General features: G+C 36.8%; 1 protein-coding gene across 5 annotated transcripts in view; it reads left to right on the top strand.

The window, feature by feature from the left end:
• Positions 1-22,656, top strand: part of COL14A1 (collagen type XIV alpha 1 chain) — a gene marked incomplete at both ends in the record, with an annotated part of 205,215 nt that overhangs the window by 99,074 nt on the left and 83,485 nt on the right. For all 5 annotated transcript variants that reach the window (XM_080694909.1, XM_080694908.1, XM_080694907.1 and 2 more), the window contains 7 exons: positions 953-1,102; positions 4,645-4,761; positions 13,215-13,361; positions 17,034-17,090; positions 20,646-20,785; positions 21,704-21,827; positions 22,013-22,156. In XM_080694909.1, the coding sequence (XP_080551035.1) occupies positions 953-1,102; positions 4,645-4,761; positions 13,215-13,361; positions 17,034-17,090; positions 20,646-20,785; positions 21,704-21,827; positions 22,013-22,156 (879 nt within the window). The remainder of the gene's footprint in view (positions 1-952; positions 1,103-4,644; positions 4,762-13,214; positions 13,362-17,033; positions 17,091-20,645; positions 20,786-21,703; positions 21,828-22,012; positions 22,157-22,656) is intronic.

Below are 22,656 nucleotides of genomic sequence, written 5' to 3'. Positions count from 1 at the left end.
CATGAGGATTTTCTACAGGCATCTAAACATCCTAAACATCCTACAACTTACAGTATTCTCCTGCCTCAGAATAAAGGATTATCCAGTGCAAAATGTTCACAGTGCTGAGGTTGAGAAACCCTGTTGTAGGCCCAGTGGGAGACTGGTCCACGGTCATTTCTGCTACACATTTGAGGAATGGAATGTTTGTATGTGTTGAGATAACACATACAAACAGAATACATAAATCCATTGTTGTAAGGGGGCTTCTGGGAACTGTGACAAGTATTTTGAGAACTTGTCACTAACTAAAGCTCTGGCCATGTATGGGAAGACATGGCACATAGCAGATTTGTATAGTACTCGGCAAGAAATATTTAATGAAAGATATGGCCAGAGGAGAACTGGAGTTCTAATGGCCAGAAAATAGCTGATCAAGGGCCTGAGGATAAAAGTATCACCTGATCAATATTAAAAACCTACCAAGGAATAGAGAGATGGAACTGTCGTGTTTACCTTCATGCTGGTTGGTGCTGTGGCCCGGTATGGTTCCGTGTCCAAGATAAAATCTGCAGCTCTCACCACTGGCATGCTTGTTAAGGATGAACTTGGGTATCTGAGAAGAGAAATGGAGAATTATTTCTTCAGAACTGGGCAAATATCTTGATCGTGTTACAATGCAATGGTTCACAATGGTGGCTGGTGAATTGTAAAGTGGATCAAATTCTCAGTAAAGCACAAACAGAAAACTCTACTGGGAAAAGAAATAGGTCCCTAAAAGCAACCTCTGCATTGGTGGTCAGACATGAGTTTTCGAGTTGTATGGTGCCTGGACTCAACCACAGCTCTCACATGTATTTTCTGGAGATTCCTGGGCAATTGAAAAGCAGCTGACTAAGTATGGTTTGCTCCAAGAACACTTGTGTTTTTCTATATTCTGTTGTAACTGAAACATATCCTCTCTCTCCCTTAGTTCCTGGCCCAACCCTGGAAACTTTTGTGGGCGCCGACATTAACACCATTCTTATCACGAATCTCCTCAGCGGAATGGACTACAATGTGAAGATATTTGCTTCCCAGGCCACAGGCTACAGTAACGCGCTCACAGGCCTGGTGAAAACATGTAAGACATGCTCACTTGCCTGGGCCCCCTTGTGGCCTTGCTGCTTGGCTCTCCCTGTGGCTTGTGACCCAACCTCTGCTTCAGTGTGGTGGTTGACTTTGCTTTTCTTTAGCATTGTCCTCTCTGGGTGGCATTTCCTGGAAAGAGAGATGTGGTCTCTCCTCGGGAGAGTTCAATGTCCTAGTTGGCAGATAGAATGTCAGTGAGCACCTGGCTCTCAAAAATAGGCTCAATGATTGCAGATGGGATTTCCATCTGGAAAAGTCTTTCTTGGCATTTTTCAAAGTAGGTGAAATTTTCCAAATAGCTTGTAGCCTGACACAGCCAATGCCTGTCAAAGTTGGGACAGGGAAAAGCTTGCTTTTTTTCAAAGCTATTACTCCCTCATCTCACACACACACACACACACACACACACACACGCACGCACGCACGCACGCACGCACACGCACACCTCATCTACAAAAGTACATGTCACCTCATCCTAAGAACTCCCTTCTCTACTCTTTTATGGGTTTCCATACTGTCTCCACACCATCTGGGACTTCTCACTGGCATATAGTTTTCCAGACACCCAGGCCATAATGTAGTGTTGTCTGAATTCCAGCATGTACGTTCCATATTTCTGGAGTTTGTTAAACCTCCACACCATCTGTTTAATATATTTCTTTAAATTAATTTATAGTTTCTTGACCTACATGCTTTTCAAAACTCATACAATTACTGTAAATAAAAGATCAATATTTTTAATACACATGAAAAGTAACACATGAGCGACCCTAATGGAAATGGTTTGACTACATGCTGATTAAAGGAGCCCTGAGTGCTCCACTCCTGAGAAAGAGAGTCATAGCATGTCAAGAGAAGCCTTCAGTGTGCTGCCTGTTAGACATGGCCCGGGGAAATTTGTTTAATATCTCTGCATTTAAGCTTTCTGTTTTATGGCTTCATTATGAAGATTAAGGAGGTAATGTATGTAAAATGCCCACCATATGACCAGAGCTCAGGGAATTACCACTATTGTCATAGTGATAATTGCGCTTTATGTACTTGGTGTATATCTTACATTCATCCCTAATCACATAATTAATTTGATAAGTGGTATCAGATAAGAATCAGATCTATATAAAACCAGACTTCAAGCCACCCTGAATTTCAAATAGGACCAGCTGTTTCATAAAAGAGAGCTTCTATATTCTCTTTTGCAAAATAGATTGGGGTTTTAAAGGCTAAATACTGAATACATTCAATCTCAGAAGAAATGGTCTCTGTATTTGACAGATCTGGGAAGACTCCTGGCCTGTGGTTTTGATCCTGTACTTGGCTGTTGAAATAACACTGCTTTGGGAACTAACATGAGCTCAACATTGTTTGTGCTGCTGCAGCCGCCGCACTGGTCCTCTGTAGACACACTGCTGAGTCCCCTGGGCCTCTTCCCATCTCTCTCCTCTCTCCTCTAGTTCATTTTCCTTTCTGGATTATCCTTTATCTCTGTCCGTGATTTTTTTCAGTCTCCATGATTTTTTTCCTGGCCTCTCTCCCTATTCTTGTCTCTTTCTCTCCTCCTTTCTCTGCTTCCTTCTTTCTTCCATTCCCTTTCTCTTTTCTCCCTTATTAAAAATGTTGAGCATCCTAATCATATTGCAGAAAGCTGAGGGTGTTAAATTGTTTTATACTCTTGACCTTAAAGTAAAAATTAAATGGGCCTAATTTTTAAATTATCGCTCTTCCCTTCAAAATAAAACCTCACACATATGCAAATCAATTAATTTAATTTTTTAATTTGACTTGGTTATAGAAACCTTTATTAATTTTCCTTTTGTGGGGAGAGGGGAAGCTCATATGGCCTTAGGGGAAAAGTCTTCGCTCTCTGCTCCAACAGAAAGAAACAATACAATGATGTAAATTATAATTAGATAAGACCATTTTGCCATCTAAAAAAAGATAACTATAGAGTAATTTTATTCTGTGAGTTAGATAGGAGAGGGAAAGAAATAATAGAAAATGATATGGATGGAAGTCAGGTAATTAGGGAAAGAAAACATTGATTTTCTGTTTTTTTTCCTGATTAGATCAAAATGATACACAGAAGATGCCTATCTCTCTCTCTTGTTTCATAGAAACAATACTTTTACTCTCAAAATAAACATTTTGTATATCAATATTTTAAAATTAATGGGGATTTATGTATTTTATTGATACAATATAATTATATATCATAGTGAGGTTCATAGATTTATGTATTTTTAAATTTTTGTTATATCTATAAATGCTTTCATTTAACAATTTTCAAAAATATTTTCATTATTATTTAATCACATTTCATTTTGTTTTTATTTTATTATTTTTATTTTGTGAAACTAGGGATTAAACCCAGGGGCATTCTACATCTGAACTCTAACCGCAGCCCTATTTTTTATTCTTTATTTTGAAATAAAGTCTTACTAAGTTGTGGGGGGCCTCACTAAGTAGCTGAGGATAGCTGCACACCTTCAATCCTCCTGTCTCAGCCTCGCAAGTACTGGGATTACAAGTGTGTGCCACCACGCCTGGCTTTTGTTTTCTTTTTTAATTGACAAGTTATTGTACATATTTATGGAGTACAATGTGATATTTCAATACATGCATACATCATGAAATGATCAGATCAGGGTATTTAGCATATCAATAACTTAAAATATTTATCATTTCTTTGTGGCAAGAACATTCAGAATCCTATGATCTAGCTATGTTGTAATATGCAATACATTGTTATTAACTATCATTACCCTACTATGCAAGAGAACCCTTGAATTTATTCTTCCCATTGAACTATAACTTAGTACCCACTGACTGACCTCTCCCCATTGCACCCCAGTTTCTCCAGCCTCTGCCCTCACCCTTCTACTTTCTACTTCTGTGAGATAAACTTTGTTAGATTTACACATCCGAGTGAGATCACAATGAAATATTATTCATTCATCAAAAAGGATGGAATCTGCCATTTGCAAAAACAAGGATGAACCTAGAGACATTATGTTAATTGAAATAAGCCAGGCACAGAAAGACAAGTATGATAATCTCAATGATACTTTAAAGGCCAGTCCTTGTGAAACTAGTTCTATTTGTACAACATTTCCTTTGTGTCTACTTTGCTCTTCCCTTCTACTTGTCATGACTATTTTTTATTGGCTGATAATTTTACATATTATATCTGCTTTTTCTTAGAAAAGTACCATATGTTTATAGTGGAATTGTAGAAGACACACATAAATAAAAAAGGAAAATTAGAAACCATCCAATTGCAGCTATTTCTTTATCCTCTGGATATATGTTTCCCTTATCATTTACAAATACCAGACAAATCATGTTATATATAATGTTTACAATCTGTTTTCTTAATTCGTATAAAAATATTTCTCTTTTGTGCGCTAATATGTTGTGAGTTGATGGATTTCCCCATACTTCTGAGTATGACACTTTGGATGACACATTAATTTTGGACGTGGGGACATTTGTGGCATTATCCATGGTGTGACACAAATTGTTTTTGCTTTGTTACAGTGCCCTTGGGTGTGACTGATCTCCAAGCCAACCAGATCGAAATGACCAGCTTGTGTGCTCAATGGCAAGTGCACCGGCATGCCACGGCCTACAGGATAGTTATAGAGCCCCTCCAGGGTAAGTACCGCCCATCATATGTGTCTTGTCAAGCACTCGAGTACTGGGTTCTATGAATCCACTGTGCACAACACACAGGTAAGCTTAGGCAACAGACCTCTTCAAATTTTTTGCCTCTGTGGTGCTGGAGATTGAAACCAAGGGCATTCTACCTCTGAGCTATACCTCCATCCCTTTATTTTTTTATTTTATTTTTATTTTATATATATATATATATATATATATATATATTTATTTATTTTTGGTGGTACTGGGGTTCCTGGAAACCCTTCTCCGGGCTACACTCCCAGACCTATTTTTTAAAAATATTTTTATTTAGAAACAGGGTCTCTTAAACAAGCAAGGGGCTTTGAACCTGCAGGATCCTCCTGTCTCCACCTCCCAAGCGCGGGGATTACAAGCGTGCGCCACCACACCCGGCTTTTTTTATTTTTAAACAGGGTCTCACTAAGTAGCTGAAAATGGCCTTGAACCTGTGATTATCGTGTCTCAGCCTTCCAAATATGAGGATTACAGGCAGAGACCACCATGCCTGGATAACAGCCCTTTTCTTAAGGAATCAGTTTGTGTGGTGGTCAATTGTACAGCATACAGAGTCACACTGACTAGTTAAACATAATTATTTAACCTTCCCAAATGTCCCTTTTCCTCAAATGTTAGTGGATATAAACATGGTGCTGACTTTTGCAGTTTTGTACGCATTGAATCAAGATAATCTTCGTGAAGCACAGGCAACTGTGCTTTGAGCACAGAAATCACCTGAGGGATGTTAGAGGCTGCTGATAGCGGAACTAAATAGCCAAGACTAAACACATTAAACCGTGGTCCTATGATGCTGGTATCCAATGCACAGGCATCATGTTTGAATTTAATGTTATTCTTAGTGTTTCCTTTTTCTTGGAGATAACTGATGAAGAACCAGCTCATTTCAGAAAAGGTATTATGTCCGTGCCTTCAGGAAAAAGTTCTTTAGTATTACTGTTCTTAAGTACGACTATGATTTGAAACTTCATTCCAAAGTTGAAACACTAAAATTTTCTTGTCATCATTAAAATGATTAAGAACAGCCACAAAAGTCTGATTCCCAAAAACTAAGTACCGAGGGCCTGTTTATCTTCTTTTCTTGATATTAGCATGGACGATATTAACAAAATAAAATAATCAGAATAAGCTTAATTCAATTTGTATTTACAGTACAGGAAATATGTTTTGTTACTTTGTGAGGTATACAAGAGACATTTAAAAAAAATCCCAAATTAAAAGAATTGTTTATGTTCCAAGCTTGAGAGCAAGGTTGTTAAAAATGAATTCTGCTCATTCTGGACAAAATTTCCCACTTTAAAAAATGTAGATGGAGCCAGTTTGTGCAGGTACAGATCAGGCTGGGTTTGCTAGCCTGTATCCCTTATATAACTCCATTAAAAAATCCATAAATCCCATAAAGTGAAAAGCACAATTTAGAAGAACACTGAGACCATTTGGAACTATGCCCCAATTGCCATATGAACTGAAATAGAAGGAACATTCCAGAAGAACTTCCTGGCAAATCCAGCCAAGACATTGTCTCGATAGCTGTGTTATGGCAATACTTCCATGATTGCCTGTGTATGATATTTGCCTGACATTGGGTACACATGTGGGGTGACTTACTATGGAATAAATACTAGGAAAAAGAAAAGTTACAAGAATTTTGTGGTTGCCTTAAATACGATTTATAGAATGCTTAATCAGAAATAGATGAAATATGTACACTTTTTGAGAAAAAAACTACAAAATATCGAGTTTTATTTTATATATCTCTATAAGACATTCTTTAAGGAGAAAGAATGACACTAGTAGTATTTGCTAGGCTTTTTAAAAAACATTAAGTTTAAATCATCATATTCCCAAACTACCCCACAATAACTTTATTCTTTTATAACATTTAAGAAGTAGAAATGTAAGAAACATAAACTCCTATGGCTACTTCTTGCCTTTCATCAAAATTATAAGACATAGATTGACAAAAAGGTGTATCAAAACTAGCTTCATCAATGGAATTAGTGAAATCTATGTGTATTTTTTATTCAGTGTTCTTAATATAGCACATTTGCAAAGCAGAATTGTGATACTTTATCACAGGATATGATTAATGTGTCTGATAATGATGATCTGGGAATCTAAAACCACAACAAATTCTTCCTGAAGCCAAGATCTTTGCTGGCCAAAAAATCAGTTTATATATGTATTTTTTTTAATCTGTCAGTTTTGTACTTCCTCAGTATAATTTTCATTCTGCCAGAAACCTTTCAACTAAGCCTCTGTAGTCTGAATTAAACAAGAATGTACAAAAGTATCATTCAATTGACTTCTCGTCAGCATTTATAACTGAGAGATTCATGAGCAAACCCAGTCATCTAACCGAATATTATTTATCAGCAACAGATTCAAATGGCAGCTTCAGTTAGCAATGTTTGGTGGGAAGAGTGGGGGTGTGAGCATGGAGGTGGCAGTAGAGAATGTTTAGATCTTTTTAGCTTATTCAAATTAATTCAAGGAGTAGTCATTTTACTTTGGAGTAAAGAAGAATCCAGCTGAGCTGCTTTATTTTATGAATACGGTCACAGTTCTGAATTACTGTCTTAGAAGAGGGCATGTGGTAAGATACATGTCCATTCTTCCAAGGACAGATGAATCCCAGAACTCAGAAATTTTGACTCTGTAATATCTTCCACTGGCTAAATATGCTGCATCTGCATAAATGCCCTTCTACCCCAGCCAGAAAAAGAAGTTCCAGGGAGAAATGGGACCCAAATTATCCAGGGATTGGTTGACTTAGTTTTTGATGTCCCAGCCAACTTTCTACAGTTCAATGGGTAAATTTTTCCCTTTTTAAAAATTGTATTTCCATGGCCTGATCATGATGACTCTTCTCCAACATGAAGTCAATAGAGATGTCTCTGTTATCACCACAATTGCAAGTCAACTCTCTTCTCTGGACTTCAGTTTCTCTAATAATTGCTTTATTTGCAGTTATGAACTGAGGCAATTACCCGCACATTAATTTTGTAAATAAAATATTTGGGCCATATCACTCAAGTTTATTTAATGTATTTATTTATTTAATGAAACCTAAACAAAAATAATTTAAGCCAATGGGTGAATTTATTGGCTTATCTACTGAGAAGCTAAAAGTATACAGCTTCATGCACATCTGGATCTAGGTATGATGTTATCAAGATGATGTCTTGATCCATCCTCCGCTCTGCTCTTGGCCTCCAATCTCATCTGGGCTCTGTGAGTTAGACCCCAGTAGGATCCAGAATTGCATCCTCCCATCTTCCAGCTTCACAGTCATGGTGAAAGGGGAACTTCTCTTTCCCAATATTTCCAACTGAACTCCAGGGACTGAGTCATGTTGGCCTGGTTTGGGTCCCATGCCTCTCATCTGTCACTGAGATCACAGGCATGAAATAAACTGACTGGTTGGTCCTGGTTGCCTTCCACCTCTGTATCTGGTGTGGTGGTGAAGAGGGCCAGAGTGGTATTCAATTTTCTCCAAACCATACAGACCAAGAGTGGGGAGGAAGGCATCCAAAGCAAGAGGAATCAGATGCAAGACAGGCAAAAATCAACAGATGTCCTCTACTTATGTAAATATTACGACATCGTCATGGCCAAAAGGAAAAAGAAAAAGATTACCAGAAGGACAAGGTCCTCTCAGAAGGGACTGAAATAAAATCTGCCAGTCATTTACTTGCCAAATTCAATTACAGGCTTTGGGTAATTCTAGGACAGACAAATGTGATAGACCTTGGGTTGGTCTTGGTAATTCAGACCCCCTTGAGAATCTCCATTAGTTTAGTGGGTGTTAGGGGTCTGGGTCTATCTCTCTGTCTATTTTTGAATTGACTAGGCACTTAAGGCTGGGTATAAAATTTCCCTTCAAGTCCATGTATTTATTTGCCATAGAGGCCCCAGTACTGTGTTCACTCCCTGTGTACTTTGTGGAATGCTTATAGAAGACTTCAGAATGTTATACTTGCCTTCTCTTTTTAGGTATTGAAATATCAATTATGCAATAGCATCCATTAGCAAGAGTAATGTAGTGTAGTGGAGAGTCTACCTTACTGAAAATAGATCCAGAAAAAAGAAAAATCACATGGAACAAAGCCCATTTTCAAAATTAAATAATTTGAAGCTACGGCATTCTGATTGGGGATCAGGGTATTTGAGCGATCTGAGAGAGTGAAGGTATTTATATCATCAAATTTCAAACTAAGTATCCTTTGTTTGCGGTTCTCAGCAGTTACTCAGAGCACATTGTGGGGAGTCAAGTGGGTGGCATTGTTATCAGCATGATAATAATCCAGGGAATGTGTTTAGTTTTGCTTCTTAGAGATGAATGCACAAATATAGATAGAACATTTCTCCCTGTTCCCAAAAATTAAACTTCTTGCTTTTGGCACAAGAGGTCAAAGAAATTAGTCATCACTTGATGAGTTTAGGTTTTGTTTTCCTTTAAGGCAAAGCCAGTGGGCCTGATTCGCACATGCCAAGGGCAACATGGATACACCCCCATCCTTGTAACTCTTCTTTGTTAGTGTTGGGAATCAAACTGATACTATTTGCCATTAACTTCATACTGCCTGTTCCAGCTTTCCCATGGTTTGTGGATTTATTATTCTTAGTAGTAAAACTTACCATTAATATTCTACTTTCAAGGGTCTTTAAAGTACATGGCATCCACAAGAATTGGGAAATGAAAGAAAAGCTCATTTCTAGAATTGATTCCTTGGAAAGCATCTGTGGACATAGATCAATATAATCTATGCATAAGATTTAGGAAATGTTTGTATTATGGGTGGTTCACAGAGACTTCTAGGAGGCTCCAGAAGGTTTTTAAGGGTCAGAAAGAAACAGTTTTTGTGGGTTTCTAAGCCTGGGAACCACAGACTGAACTTGGAAATCAGTGAAGCAGAGCAAATTTTACTTAATATCAAACTTGCTTCACAATAATATACAATCTTATAAACATTGTAACAATATTTTAATTTTATCATTTATATAATTTATGAAAAACATTGAGGTAGACAGTATTTATTGTGAAAGATATATTATTAAAATTATAAGGATATATCTTTATAGAAACATATATTAGTAAAAGTTACATAATGATTCTTACTTCTGAAAATCTTAAATATTCATAATATATAAAAACAAATTTAAGCTAAGTGTGGTGGTCCCATCTATAATCCCAGTTCCTGCGAGGCTAAGACAGGAGGATCATATCACCAGCCTCAGAAAACTAGAGAGACTCTTAGCAATTTACTAAAACCCTGTTTCAAAATAAAAAATAAAAAACACCGGGGGTATATCTTGTAGGTAAAATGCCCCTGGGTTCAATTGCCAGTACCATACTAAAGAAAGAAAGAAAGAAAACCAAATTTTACATTTAACTTAACAAATGGCTTTAATTTATTTGTATTTTAAAATGCCAAGATTTTCCACAGACAATATTTAAAAGGACATATTTTGTTTTTTTCTGATAAATTGATATTGAAATGTACACCTATTTTATTATAATATATGTATATTGTAGATGAAAGTTTATTTAGATAAATTTTCTGAACAAGTAAAAATTTTTGATATTTTCACAATTTGTACTTCAAAAGTAACTAGTCTCTTTTTACATTTTCTATATTTTGCTATTTCTAATAAACTTCTGCAAATAACACTTTGGAGAAGTGGATGGTTCTTTTAGCCATTACATATATATGAAATGTATTTAATCAATGCAAATTTTCAAGAGTGCTTTTCAATTCTTACAAATGAAGGTTTCATTAACCAGATATACTTTATGAATTAGAAGACCAGTCTAGAGGGAAATTTGAATACTTATTCTTTTCATGGTAGCAATAATTCTTTCTTTCAGCCAATTGTCTGTTATGGTAAAATATAAACACTTCATTCCTAGAAGAAAACCCATGTGAAGCTTTTTAGTAATTAAAACTACCCAAGAGCAGTGTACCAGTATGTCCTATCACTCCGAACTCCATTATGATATGAGGCTATAATGCACCAATAAAGATATTAAACATACTTAAAAAAGAATACTACCAAAGCAAGCCATGTCCAATGAGGAGATCAAAGAGTGAGCTCCTCCCCTGTGTTTGCACACCAAATATGCACTCAGCAGCTCTCCAAATGTTTTATTTTTGAGAAACTGCACATATAATTTACATTATCTTATAACATATGAAATTAATGCAACCTCCTCTGAAACTGGGTTTTAGAGTTCTGCTTCTAAATTTTGGCTTTGCTACTGAGCTATGGACATGGATAAAGCCCATATCTTTATGCAAGTTGGATTACTAACTAATCCAAATTTAGTTGGATTGCTAACTTTTCTGGCCTTCTATTTCTTATCTTTAGTTTGAGTGTAGCTCTCAGTATTGCAAAGACTGAGTGAATTAATACAAGTAAAATCCTTAGACCATTCCTTAGCACTTGAAAAGCACTCTCTAAACCTTGACTATTATTATCTTTGTGGTTGTTGCTATCATTAAATATCCAGCATAAAACCTGGTAAAGAGTAAGCCCTTAAGAACAGAATTAGTCTCATGCCCTCAGGCTCCGGACATAAAGACCAACATTAATTCCTCTGGGAAAGACATAGCAGTTTTGTTCTGGACATGGGGATGAAGGAGCCAACAGTGAGTGGGGCCTCCAAAGTTCTTTGTGCCTCTACTTTGGTGAAGAAAAAGACAGAGAAGGTCCGTGCTGTGTAGCTGGCTATATGTGACATGACTTCTTAATAGAACAAAGACCTGGTCAGCAGGAACTGGGAGATGGCTCTCAGCAGGTTTGGCCTTAAGCCACTTAAGCACCTTGTTTTTTTTTTTTCTCTATTATGATTTTTTTGGTGTGTGTGATACTGGGGTTTCTGGAAGCCGTTCTATCTCTGGGCTACACTCCCAGACCTATTTTTTATACTTTATATTTTGGAAACAGGATCTCTTAAGCCAGCGTGGCTGGCTTCTAACCTGTGCTATCCTCCTGTCTCCCCCTCCCAAGCACGGGGATTACAAGTGTGCACCACTACGCCTGGCTCTATTATAATTTTAAAGAACAGAAAACAATTTTCAGACTGCATCCCAGGAAAGACTTCTCTGAGCTCCCTAAGAGTCTTTTTTGTGAGAAAAAGAAGCCATAGGTATCATTAGAAATCGGGGCTCAGAGAGCAGAAACGGGGCCAGCTGGTGGTCCTAGTTCTCTCAGCTCTTGCCTGAGTTTGTGGCAGCTTGGAAAACAACCTGGATCAGTGGATGAGGTTTTTGAGACCCAGGAGGTTCACCTCCTAAAGACACGGGGATTGCCTAAAACCTGGCAATTTCTAATTCAATACCCATTCCTATCCAGGATGCTAGATAGTAACTTACAAGGACTTAAAAGTGTGTATCTTATAACTTTGTAATCATATGAATGTGTACTAGAAACTCATGCTGAAGAAAAGGAATCCAGATAAAAAATAAATATAAAAGAAAGAAATCAATAAATATATTCATATCTATACCTGTGCAACAGATCAATTAAGATGTCCACAATTATATACACTAATAGCTCCTCATTAAATGGAGGGTTGACCTCAGAAATATTTTACTAGTAAGTTTTGTTTTTATACAGATAAAATGTGATTTATTAATAGAAAATTAATGGCTGTATAAAATCTTTAGAATAAAGATACAATAGTTCAACTGGGCGTGGTGGTGCACGCTTGTAATCCCCACTCTTGGGAGGTGGAGATAGGAGGATCATGCAGGTTCGAAGCCAGGCATGGTGGTGCACGCTTGTGATCCCCGTGCTTGGGAGGCGGAGACAGGATCGCGCAGGTTCGAAGCCAGCCTCGCTGGCTTAAGAGACCCTGTTTCCAAATAAAAATATATAAAATAGGTGTCTGGGAGTGTAGCCCAGAGGTAGAAGGGTTTCCAGGAACGCAAGTACCACCAAAACAAAACAAAACAAAAATATGTCATTTGCAGGGAAATGGATGGAACTGGAGAACATTATGCTAAGTGAGATTAGTCAGTCACAAAAAATAAGAAATTGTATGTTCTCCTTAATATTCAAAAGCTAGGAACTCTAAATAAAAGAGGAGAAACCATAGATGAGCAAATAAGATGACTTGACTGAGAGGGATGGGAGAGGGAAGAGAGAAATGATTTAATGTACATGACGTACATTCACAGACATATCGAAGTCAATCACTAAGCCCAACATGAGAGGAGGGAGAAAGGAGGGAGTGGGGTGAGACATGGGTAAGGGTTAAATGTGTGATGTGTGCATGTGTGTCTCTACCACCTTGTACTCCATGAAGATGTATGACTACGGTGCCCCAATAAACATATAAATAAATAAGTAAATAAATAAATAAAAATTTCATATGTGCATGTTTTGTCTTGTTTTTATCACAGACACACAGAAGCAAGAATCCACTGTGGGAGGAGGAACAAACAGGCATTGCTTCTATGGACTTCAGCCAGATTCAGAATATAAAATCAGCGTTTACACCAAGCTCCAGGAGATGGAGGGACCAAGCGTAAGCATCATGGAAAGGACAAGTAAGTCAGGCAGCCTCCTCTGATATCCTCTTGTTCTGAACCAACAGTATTTCACAATCCAGCTTTGGACCCATAACCTTATTGCACTTAAAAAAATATTACCTATTGCTGCCCAAGAATATATGTAATCCAAGTTTTACTTCTTTTATCTAACACTGGAATTTTTTACATCTGGCCCACTGATGTTATCAGTAATTTTTTTTAATTCTTCATATATATTTCACATGGGAACATATGGTCATATGATGGCAAAGGGCTTGGAACAATGACTCACATTGCGACCCGTATCCATAAGGAACATTTGTGGTATGTGGCGTGTGAAATGGAGTTTAAGGACTGGATGCTGACATTAAAACGATGCCTATTACCAGAGCCATAAGGGTGGGAGTGGAGCCAAGATGTTCCCACTGGCTGACCCCAGAGTTATTGCCTGCATGAGAAGCCCTTGTGTTTTTTTGGGGGGGGCTGCAGATCTGATGCACCAAAAAGAAGACAAAGTACATAATTAAGACAGAGCACTCACTTTTTACGTGTTCCAAAGAGCAAACGGGGTTCCAGCTTCTTGGAATGGCTTTTAATCAAGAATTCCTGACCTTAAGGCCACAAATATTAAAATGGTTGTGTTGAATTCTAGGGGACACTTAGGTGCTTATTTTAGTATCTTGAACTTAAACTTGAAATTCCTAGGAATAAGAGGTGGTTGAAATGCTTTCTTAGTTGCCCCGAAACATGTCTATGGCATTCAGAGAGGACTCCTACCATGCACACGTTTTAGCTTTTCTGGCCCATGCAGAAGGAAACCATCCATGTTTTACTTTAATAAAAAGGGCAAAAATATAACAAATCAAATCGTTTAATTTTTATAATATGAAGACTTTATTTCGGAACACTGAACATTTTATATTATGCCTGTGTTTCGAGGTATAATTTATATACCCTGAATTTAAGTGCAATATTGAGTACCCAAATCAATGATTTTTATACATTTCGAGTTACACAACCATCACTACTATTCAATTTGGGAACATTTTCATCATCCCAAAGAAATCATTTTGGTCTTAATGAAGTCTGTCTCCTTTTCCACTCTCATCCCTTCAGGCAATCTACTTTATTTTATTATATATTTGCCTTTTCTTTGACATTTCATATAATGGGAAATATACAATAGGTAATCTTTTGGACTTGATGTCTTCCATTTGCATGTATTTTTTGAGATATATCTGCTTTGTAGAATTTACCAACTGTTTGTTTCTATTGCTGATTAGAATTTTATTTTATGGATAGAAATCATATAGTTTAGAAACTATTAGCACTTTGATAACACAGTACTTACAGCCAAAAAGGTTTGCTTTGGTCTCTGGTTCTGCCCCTTTGTAGCACTGACACTTCTGGGTTTTTTGCTCATCAATAAAATTAAATATCTACATTCTTCCCACCAGGTATAGCAATAAAGATCCAATAAAAATACCCATGGATGAGCTCTTCAACCTGTATCTTATTAAACAACCATTCTTTTACCCATCACCATTATTATCTTCTCAGGAGTCACAAACTGATGGCCATGGTGCTAGATCTCACTATCGGACATGTTTTCTCTGGCCCTTACTTTTTTTTTTAACCTTTTTAGAATGTGTTTTGAAAGCTCAGAACATCTTACAGCATAGGGTCCATGTGTCCTAAGAGTTTTAATCTGCTATAACCAATTAACAACTGTTTAGTTAGTTCACATGTTCTCAGGTTCTTAGGTGAAGTTCTTAGTTCATATGTGTTGCTTGCCTGACTGCTAAAAACATTGTAGTTTAGGATCCAGTGTCTACTTCAACATCCCCTAACCTTAATCCCATATCTGTTAGCTACCAACCCAGGGTTAATTTTAAGCTGGATCACTCTGGTTGATATAAATGTCTTCCTGATGTTGGAGACATCTGTCTTCTTGTAGTTTCCACCCACTGGCCCTCATCCAACCTTCTGAAGCAATGCAGATCAAGACAGTTCTCTCTACTGTGTGACAGCCCGGCACAGACTTAAGGACAAGGACCATCTGCGTGCCACATATAGAATCTAAACACGTGTCAACAGTGCCTCATGGTTCTTCTTACCCAAAAGATTCTTTGGCCAGATGTTCTGCCCAAACATATCGACTGGCTGCCATAGTCTCCCATTGATTCGGTTCTTGATTTATTGACTGAATTTGGGATATGCCTGACTTTTTGACACAAAAGAAGCTACACCATTGTAAAGATGATGCAGTGCTTCCATGGATTTTTTTTTCAGATGAATAACTCTGACTTTGGAAGCCTTTGATGGTACTTTCAAGAAAGTTTTGCAATCCTGGTTTTATTACTAACATTTTTCAATTTTTAAAAAAATTTTGGAACTTTTTAGCTTCAAAAAATCATCATGAAAAACAACAGGGATATATATGTCTATAAAAGTACAACAGAAGTGTATAAGGCATGTCACTGACTTTCCTCTTTCCCCATTCTTTTTTTCCTGAAAGACCCATTTTTATAACTGTTATTTTTTTTGAGAACTTTGGTTGTTTTTTCACAAACGGGATTATGCCATGTTATTCTGTGACTTGCTTTATTTCATATAATAATTAGTCTTGGGCATTTTTTAATGTCAGTAATACATACAGAGTTACCATATTATTTTAATGTTAAGTCATTTGATCTAAGTTTTTAAATTTTATTAGATCTTGGCATTTGAAGACACCTTTAAAATTTGTCTCTTCCAATCTTCCTCCCAAAAAAGGAATTTCCTTTTTAACATTTCAAACAAAGGATCATCCTGCCTGGGCTTGAGTCCTCCCAGGTATCTGTTGCTCATTATCTCTAGAAGCTCAACATCCCCTTTGTGATTGGCTATGATTGGTTCAGAGTTTTCCCAAATGTGAAACTGAGATAATGAGAAGAATTTTCATAGTTTTTCTTTAATCTCTATTGTCAAAGAGGAATAAAAACAAATGCATAATAAAATAATATTTTAAGTTTACATAACGACACCATGACTTCCTGGTGCTTTGCCATGTGAGCTGGCATGAAAATCACTCCTCTGATCCACGTGTCCCCGAGTCCTTTAATCAGACCATGCCACTGCACGGTATGTAGACTTCTCATCCCACATCACCAGGCTGCAAAGACCTATGCACACGCTAGCCTGTTATGTTTACATGTGGTCCTCAGAACTGAAAGACATTTTCCAGATACACACTGAGCAAAAAGAGTGGATCAGAACCCACTGGTAACCAACATCCTGGGAAACACAGGTGGGAAGGCGAGAGATGTCCTGCAACAGGATTGATGGTCAAACCTTAGGCAGAATGGAAATGAAGTTAATTGTATGTGTGAAAGCAGCCAGAGGCTGCCTCTGAAATGGGTTGGCAGGATTCCTGCCTTAAATCAACATTGGAACCACTTTGTAGCTGACAGTTTGATTGCATTGGCTCCTGCTGAGTGAGCTGAATGGTGGCAAAAACGGCATCTCAAGCCTTTGGTCTGAAGATACGTCTGTGTTCACAGGCTGTGGCTGATTTATAGGAGTCATTAAATTCCCAAAGACAGTTGTTCAAAATCATTGATGCCCTTGAATCATGACTCCTCCACCTCCTCCCTTTCTTCCCCACAGATGAGATGACTAATTAATGTTCCTCCTCCCTCTCCTTTACAGAATCCCTTCCTACTCAGCCACCAACTTTCCCTCCAACCATTCCACCAGCAAGGGAAGGTAAGAGAATAATATAGCAACAGTGTGACTCTGGGTTTAGGATTTCTGTTGTTTTCATTTGTATATTCATTTAAAACTAAGGTATTAATAACAGATATTATATTGTGACACCTTCCTTTTTCTTAATATAAATGTTTATCAAGCCCAGGGTATGATTTTTTTAAAAAAATATGCATTTAATAATAAATTCTATACACAAAGATTAGCTTTCCTAACAGAATTGCTTAATTAATTTAATTCAAAAAATAATAAATGCTCACCAAGGAAGAATAATTACATAATTTGTAAGAGAAAAGCTAGTTTATACCAAACTCAAGAGTAATGATTTTCCAGATTATATCTATAATGCTTTTATTCTTTTGTTATCATAACTCTCCTCAGCATCTTTTATTTATTTATTTATTTATTTATTTATTTATTTATTTATTTATTTATTTGCAGTACTAGGGATTGAACCCAGGGGGCATTCTACCTCCAAGCTATACCCCCAGACCTGTTTTTTTTTTTTTTTAATTCTTTATTTTGAAACAGGGTCTCACTAAGTTGCAGAGGGCCTCACTAAGTAGCTGAGGTTGGCAGGGAACCTGTGATCCTCCTGTCTCAGCCTCCCAAGGGTGTGCCACCAGGCTTGGCTCCTCAGCATCTTTTATCAGAGATGTTAAGGCAATTTTAAAAAGGTCTCTCGGCTGGGCATGGTGGCGCATGCTTGTAAACCCTGCGCTTGGGAGGCGGAGACAGGAGGATCGCGCTGGTTTGGAGCCAGCCCCACTGGCTTAAGAGACCCTGTTTCCAAAAATAAAAAAGTACAAAATAGGTCTGGGAGTGTATCCCGGAGGTAGAAGGGCTTCCAGGAACCCCAGTACCACCACCACCAAAAAAAAAAAAAGGCCTCTCAACCAAGTAATGATCATTAATTTTTTCATTCCACTAATGAACATTTATTCACTCTACTACTAATTCTCAAAGCTCTTGTAGGAGGCATGGAGAATACAATAACAATACATGATTTATGCTCTTGGTTTATTTTTAGTATTATAAGAGAAATAGGTGCTTATGTTGATAATCACCAGTCAAGGATATAAGTTACAAAATAGAGATTGTACTATAGTAGCCATGAAATATGAAAAAATATTACCAGTATGGTAACAATTCATAAAAGAGAGAGAGTTGATGTACATTTGAAGAACAAACCTGAAAGACAAAGGAATGACTAATGCTCAATGTCATAGCATAGGATAATGTCATCTAGGCGCAGGATATGTTTGGGAAAACACAGATGCTTTAGTGTGGCACAGAGAAAAGAGTAAGGATGGCATTGTGAAGTGTTTTGTGAGCTACAATAGGAAGTTTGAGCTCCATCCTTAAGGACATAGCATACCATGAGAAGTTTTCAAGAAAGATAACCTTGGTGGAATGGGATGAATGAACTGGAGGGAGGAGAGGAGAAACGGAACATGTAGTTGAAAGGTTGTGTCAGAAGAGCAATTCTGTTCATCTCGTATTTTAAAGTGCTTGTTACATGCCAGGGATATAGTGAAAAATAAGTTGTCATCGCTGTATAGACACTTAAAGTCAGTGGGATCGTATGCTAGAAAGAGGGGAAAGGTCAAGGAATCAGAGAGGCAATGAGAAACTCTAGTGCAGCTCAACATCTGTCCTGGCATGGCACACAAGGTCTTCACTGATCAACCAACTTCACAGCATCATTTCCCAGATGTTACATAAGAGCAAAAGTGTACGACTCAGGGTTCCCCAAAGGTGCTTTATGCTGTCCTGCATCTTATAATGCGATACATCACTCTGCCTTTTATGCCAAACTCTTTCTTTTTCCATCTTCCTATCTAGCCTTCTCTAGTCTCAATATTTATGATAATTTTTACTAGTGGAACTGAAAACAGAAACTTTATTGATAGATTTACTAGTTAGACATTTCTATGCCAATATTACAGCATGCTTTAAGTTCAGAACATGTCTATGTATAGCATGGGTATTATGAGCATGGATATTATTCAGTAACCAATCATGAATCTCGGGAAAAATGTGATTTGGGAGGGTCTGTAAGAGTGATGATTGGCGAAGGAGAAACATTGGTTCTAAAGTTTGTTATGATGATTTTTATGGTGGGACTTTTACAACTTGAATGTACTCTTCATTGTAAGCTGTATTTGTCCTGAGTGTACTTAATTTAAAAGCCTATGACTTTCTATTACATTAATACTTATTAAGCAAACATTAGGAAGTAGGAAAAAGTTTAAAGAAGAAAATTTAAAACAATGTCATATTTTCAAGGTCATTTCTTCATGCATATTCATATATTTTATTTGACTGAGTAAACATTTCATTAGAAACATTTTAAATGGATATTACTCACTTTGAAGGTGAAACTTAATGTTGATTTATTCTTTTCTTGGAAACAGAGAAGCTGATTTTTCTTTTATAAACATAAAATTAGGAGATCTGGTGATTTTCTTCATCTTTAGAAGTCAAACTACAAATTTGTAAAATTTCATAAATCATAGAACTCATGAGAGCAACCTCACCAAATCTCATTGTCCCTAGAGTATTACCTCACTTAGAGATGGTTTATTTTTATGTTAGAAAGTGGCCGTAAGGGAATGCAGTTGCATTTAATAAAAGAGAAGCAGAATGTTTTTTTTTTTCATTATAGAAACGAGAAGGGTACATTATCTCATAAAATATTTGTGTGCCACTGGCCTAAGATTAAAAGATTCACATTGTTGAAGAGCAGATTGTTAGCTCCATCATAAAAAGACTCATCCACAATGACCTCCACTAACAAAAGGAAAGAGAAGCAGAGATAATCTGAAACAGCCCATGATACCAAAAAAAGACTCTAAAAATGCTTTTAATTGAGTAGGTTTGAGTTGGTATTGTGTGGGAGGTTTTTTCCTTTGTTTGATTGTTTTATTATGTTGATATTCATGTTACCTATTGATACTAATTTCCCTCTTCTAGCACTATTATATATATTTCTTGACATGTATCAGTGGGTGGTAGAAAGAACTTTTGAGCAAGGCTGGAGTTAAAGTTTGCCTGTGGACTCAATCCAGATACAAATTGTAGATTAATGAGCTTCCACTGTTTCACAGGCCTTCTTTTTGAGCTTGTGTCCCTCTGAGATTAGTTTACTGGACCCATCAGCAAAGAACAGAGAACACAGAGTGGGTATCATGGCCTTCTTTCCAACCAGTAGGTGCTTGATGATGTCTGCTCACACTTCTGTCTCTAAATCCCTTTAGTCACACATGCTCATTTTTATTCCTTAGTACTAAGATGGGTGGATTTATTTTTTCCCTCTTGCCATATTATTGATAGAAGTTTTTTAATTGTGAACAGGAACTGTGGGTACAGAAAAGAAACGATGGTACAGAAGCATGCTGAGCAATATCCTAAGAAATGACCCTTAACAAGTTGAAACTTTTCCTTTGGGGATGAGCTTTAGTAACTAGGGGGCAACTCATGATATATCTTGCTGTTCAATAACTACTGTAGTTTCCAATTATCACTGACTCAAAGTGTTTTCTTGCTCTTCAGTATGCAAATCTGCCAAGGCAGACCTGGTGTTGATGGTAGATGGATCCTGGAGCATTGGTGACGACAATTTCAATAAGATTATTAACTTTCTGTACAGTACTGTCGGAGCCCTAGACAAGATTGGTGCAGATGGAACTCAAGTGAGGCCAACCACTAATTCATTCTGTATATTCTTGTCAAGGGATTGGGACTAAAAAAGTTAAGGAGAGGATGCTAATCTTTATAAAAAAAAAAAAAACTGTTGGGATCATCAAACAAAAATGAGGTGGAAAGGGCCTGGTCAGGAGATGTTTCCTTTATACACTGGGACAGAGTATTTCCTTTAATGATACCTGCAATGTTTTCCCTGCTGTAGGACATTAAAATATTTAAAGGAGAGATTATGCATTACTGTTGATCAAGCAGAACATGAAAGTAATTTATTCATTCAGTGAATAAACTAAAATTCAGAATTCAGAATTGAAATATTAAACAAAAATCAATAAATTTAAATTATGGCCCAGAATTTCCATAGGAATAAAAACAAATGTTAGGAAATAAAGCCAGACAAGTTTATATTATAGAAGTGAAGATCACATCTTTTGAATAAAATATATCTGGCTTCAACTATTGATTTTACCAGTGACTACTTTTGTCATATTGGGCAAGTTACTTGACTCCTTGTGCCTCAGTTTCATCATACTTAAAGTGGGTAGAACAGTACTGGTTACTTCATGATTGACTTCAAAAGAAAGTCTTGTACAGAATCCATTTCTGCTGCTTTGACATCTGTTCAGTTACCAGGTTTCAGATGTTGTTTTTTCCACTTTTAAAATGAGGCGGCAAACATCTTTCATGCTTTAGAGAGAGAGAGAGAAAGAGTGAGAGTGAGAGTTTTTTTTTTAAAGTTCATGATAGTACTTAGAAAAAATTCTACTTAATTTGTCTTCAAATTTGATATGTGGATTATATGGAATTTTAATCTAAAGAGAGAGTGGAATGAGTTGTGCTAAGGTATATGCTCTCTGACCCAGTAGAAGCCTACACATGTGAAAAATAAATACACTTTCTCTCTCCAGGTGGCAATGGTTCAGTTCACTGATGACCCCAGGACAGAATTCAAACTAAATTCTTACAAGACCAAAGAGACTCTTCTTGATGCCATTAAACATATTTCATACAAAGGAGGAAATACAAAAACAGGTAAGACCAAAAAAAGTCTAGTTAAGGCTCAAAGTAATGAGTTACTAGTAACTACTGAAATGACCTTTATTTTTGAATTACAACAATCAAAACATTTTTTTAAGAACTCTATTTTTACTTTTTAAAATTTCCAATGAAACAAAAACGAAAGGGAATAAAATGGAACAATTCCCCTTCTGTTTTAGGAAAAGCAATTAAGCATGTTCGAGATACCTTGTTTACTGCAGAGTCGGGCACAAGAAGAGGCATCCCAAAGGTGATTGTGGTTATAACTGATGGAAGATCCCAAGATGATGTGAATACAATTTCTAGGGAGATGCAATTGGATGGTAAGTTTTACACATATAAACAGTCGTGGCCACTAATAATAACGTTAGTGTTGTTTACTAAAAACAGATTTAGAGCCTATATTGATTCTATTGAAATGCTTCCAAACCTTTATTGGCTGGACAATGTGATTTTTAAAATACCTTTTGGTTTACAAAACTGTAATTACCCTGTTTTATTAAAGAACATTTGTTATTTTCTCTAAAGCTCTTGTTATGTGCAGAACACCCTGTATATCAAATACCCAGCACTAAGTACAACACACACACACACACACACACACACACACACACACACACACATATATGATTGTATTCAATGCTCAGAAATTAAGTGCAATATTATGAAAAAGACCATTAAAAAGTCCAGGGAAGAAACCTTATTATAGAAACTCCTCAGCCTTCTAATCTGTAAAATGAAGATTCTCATCATAGGGCAGTTTTGAAGATTAGATCATATAACATATGCCTGGCAAATAGAAATTAAATATTTGTCAAATTTT

This window comes from Muscardinus avellanarius, assembly GCF_963383645.1.
Source record: "Muscardinus avellanarius genome assembly, chromosome: 4".
NCBI classification, from domain to species: Eukaryota; Metazoa; Chordata; class Mammalia; order Rodentia; family Gliridae; genus Muscardinus; species Muscardinus avellanarius.
The sequence above is the reverse complement of the archived record's forward strand: the minus strand, read 5'-3'. Positions and strand labels throughout refer to the sequence as shown.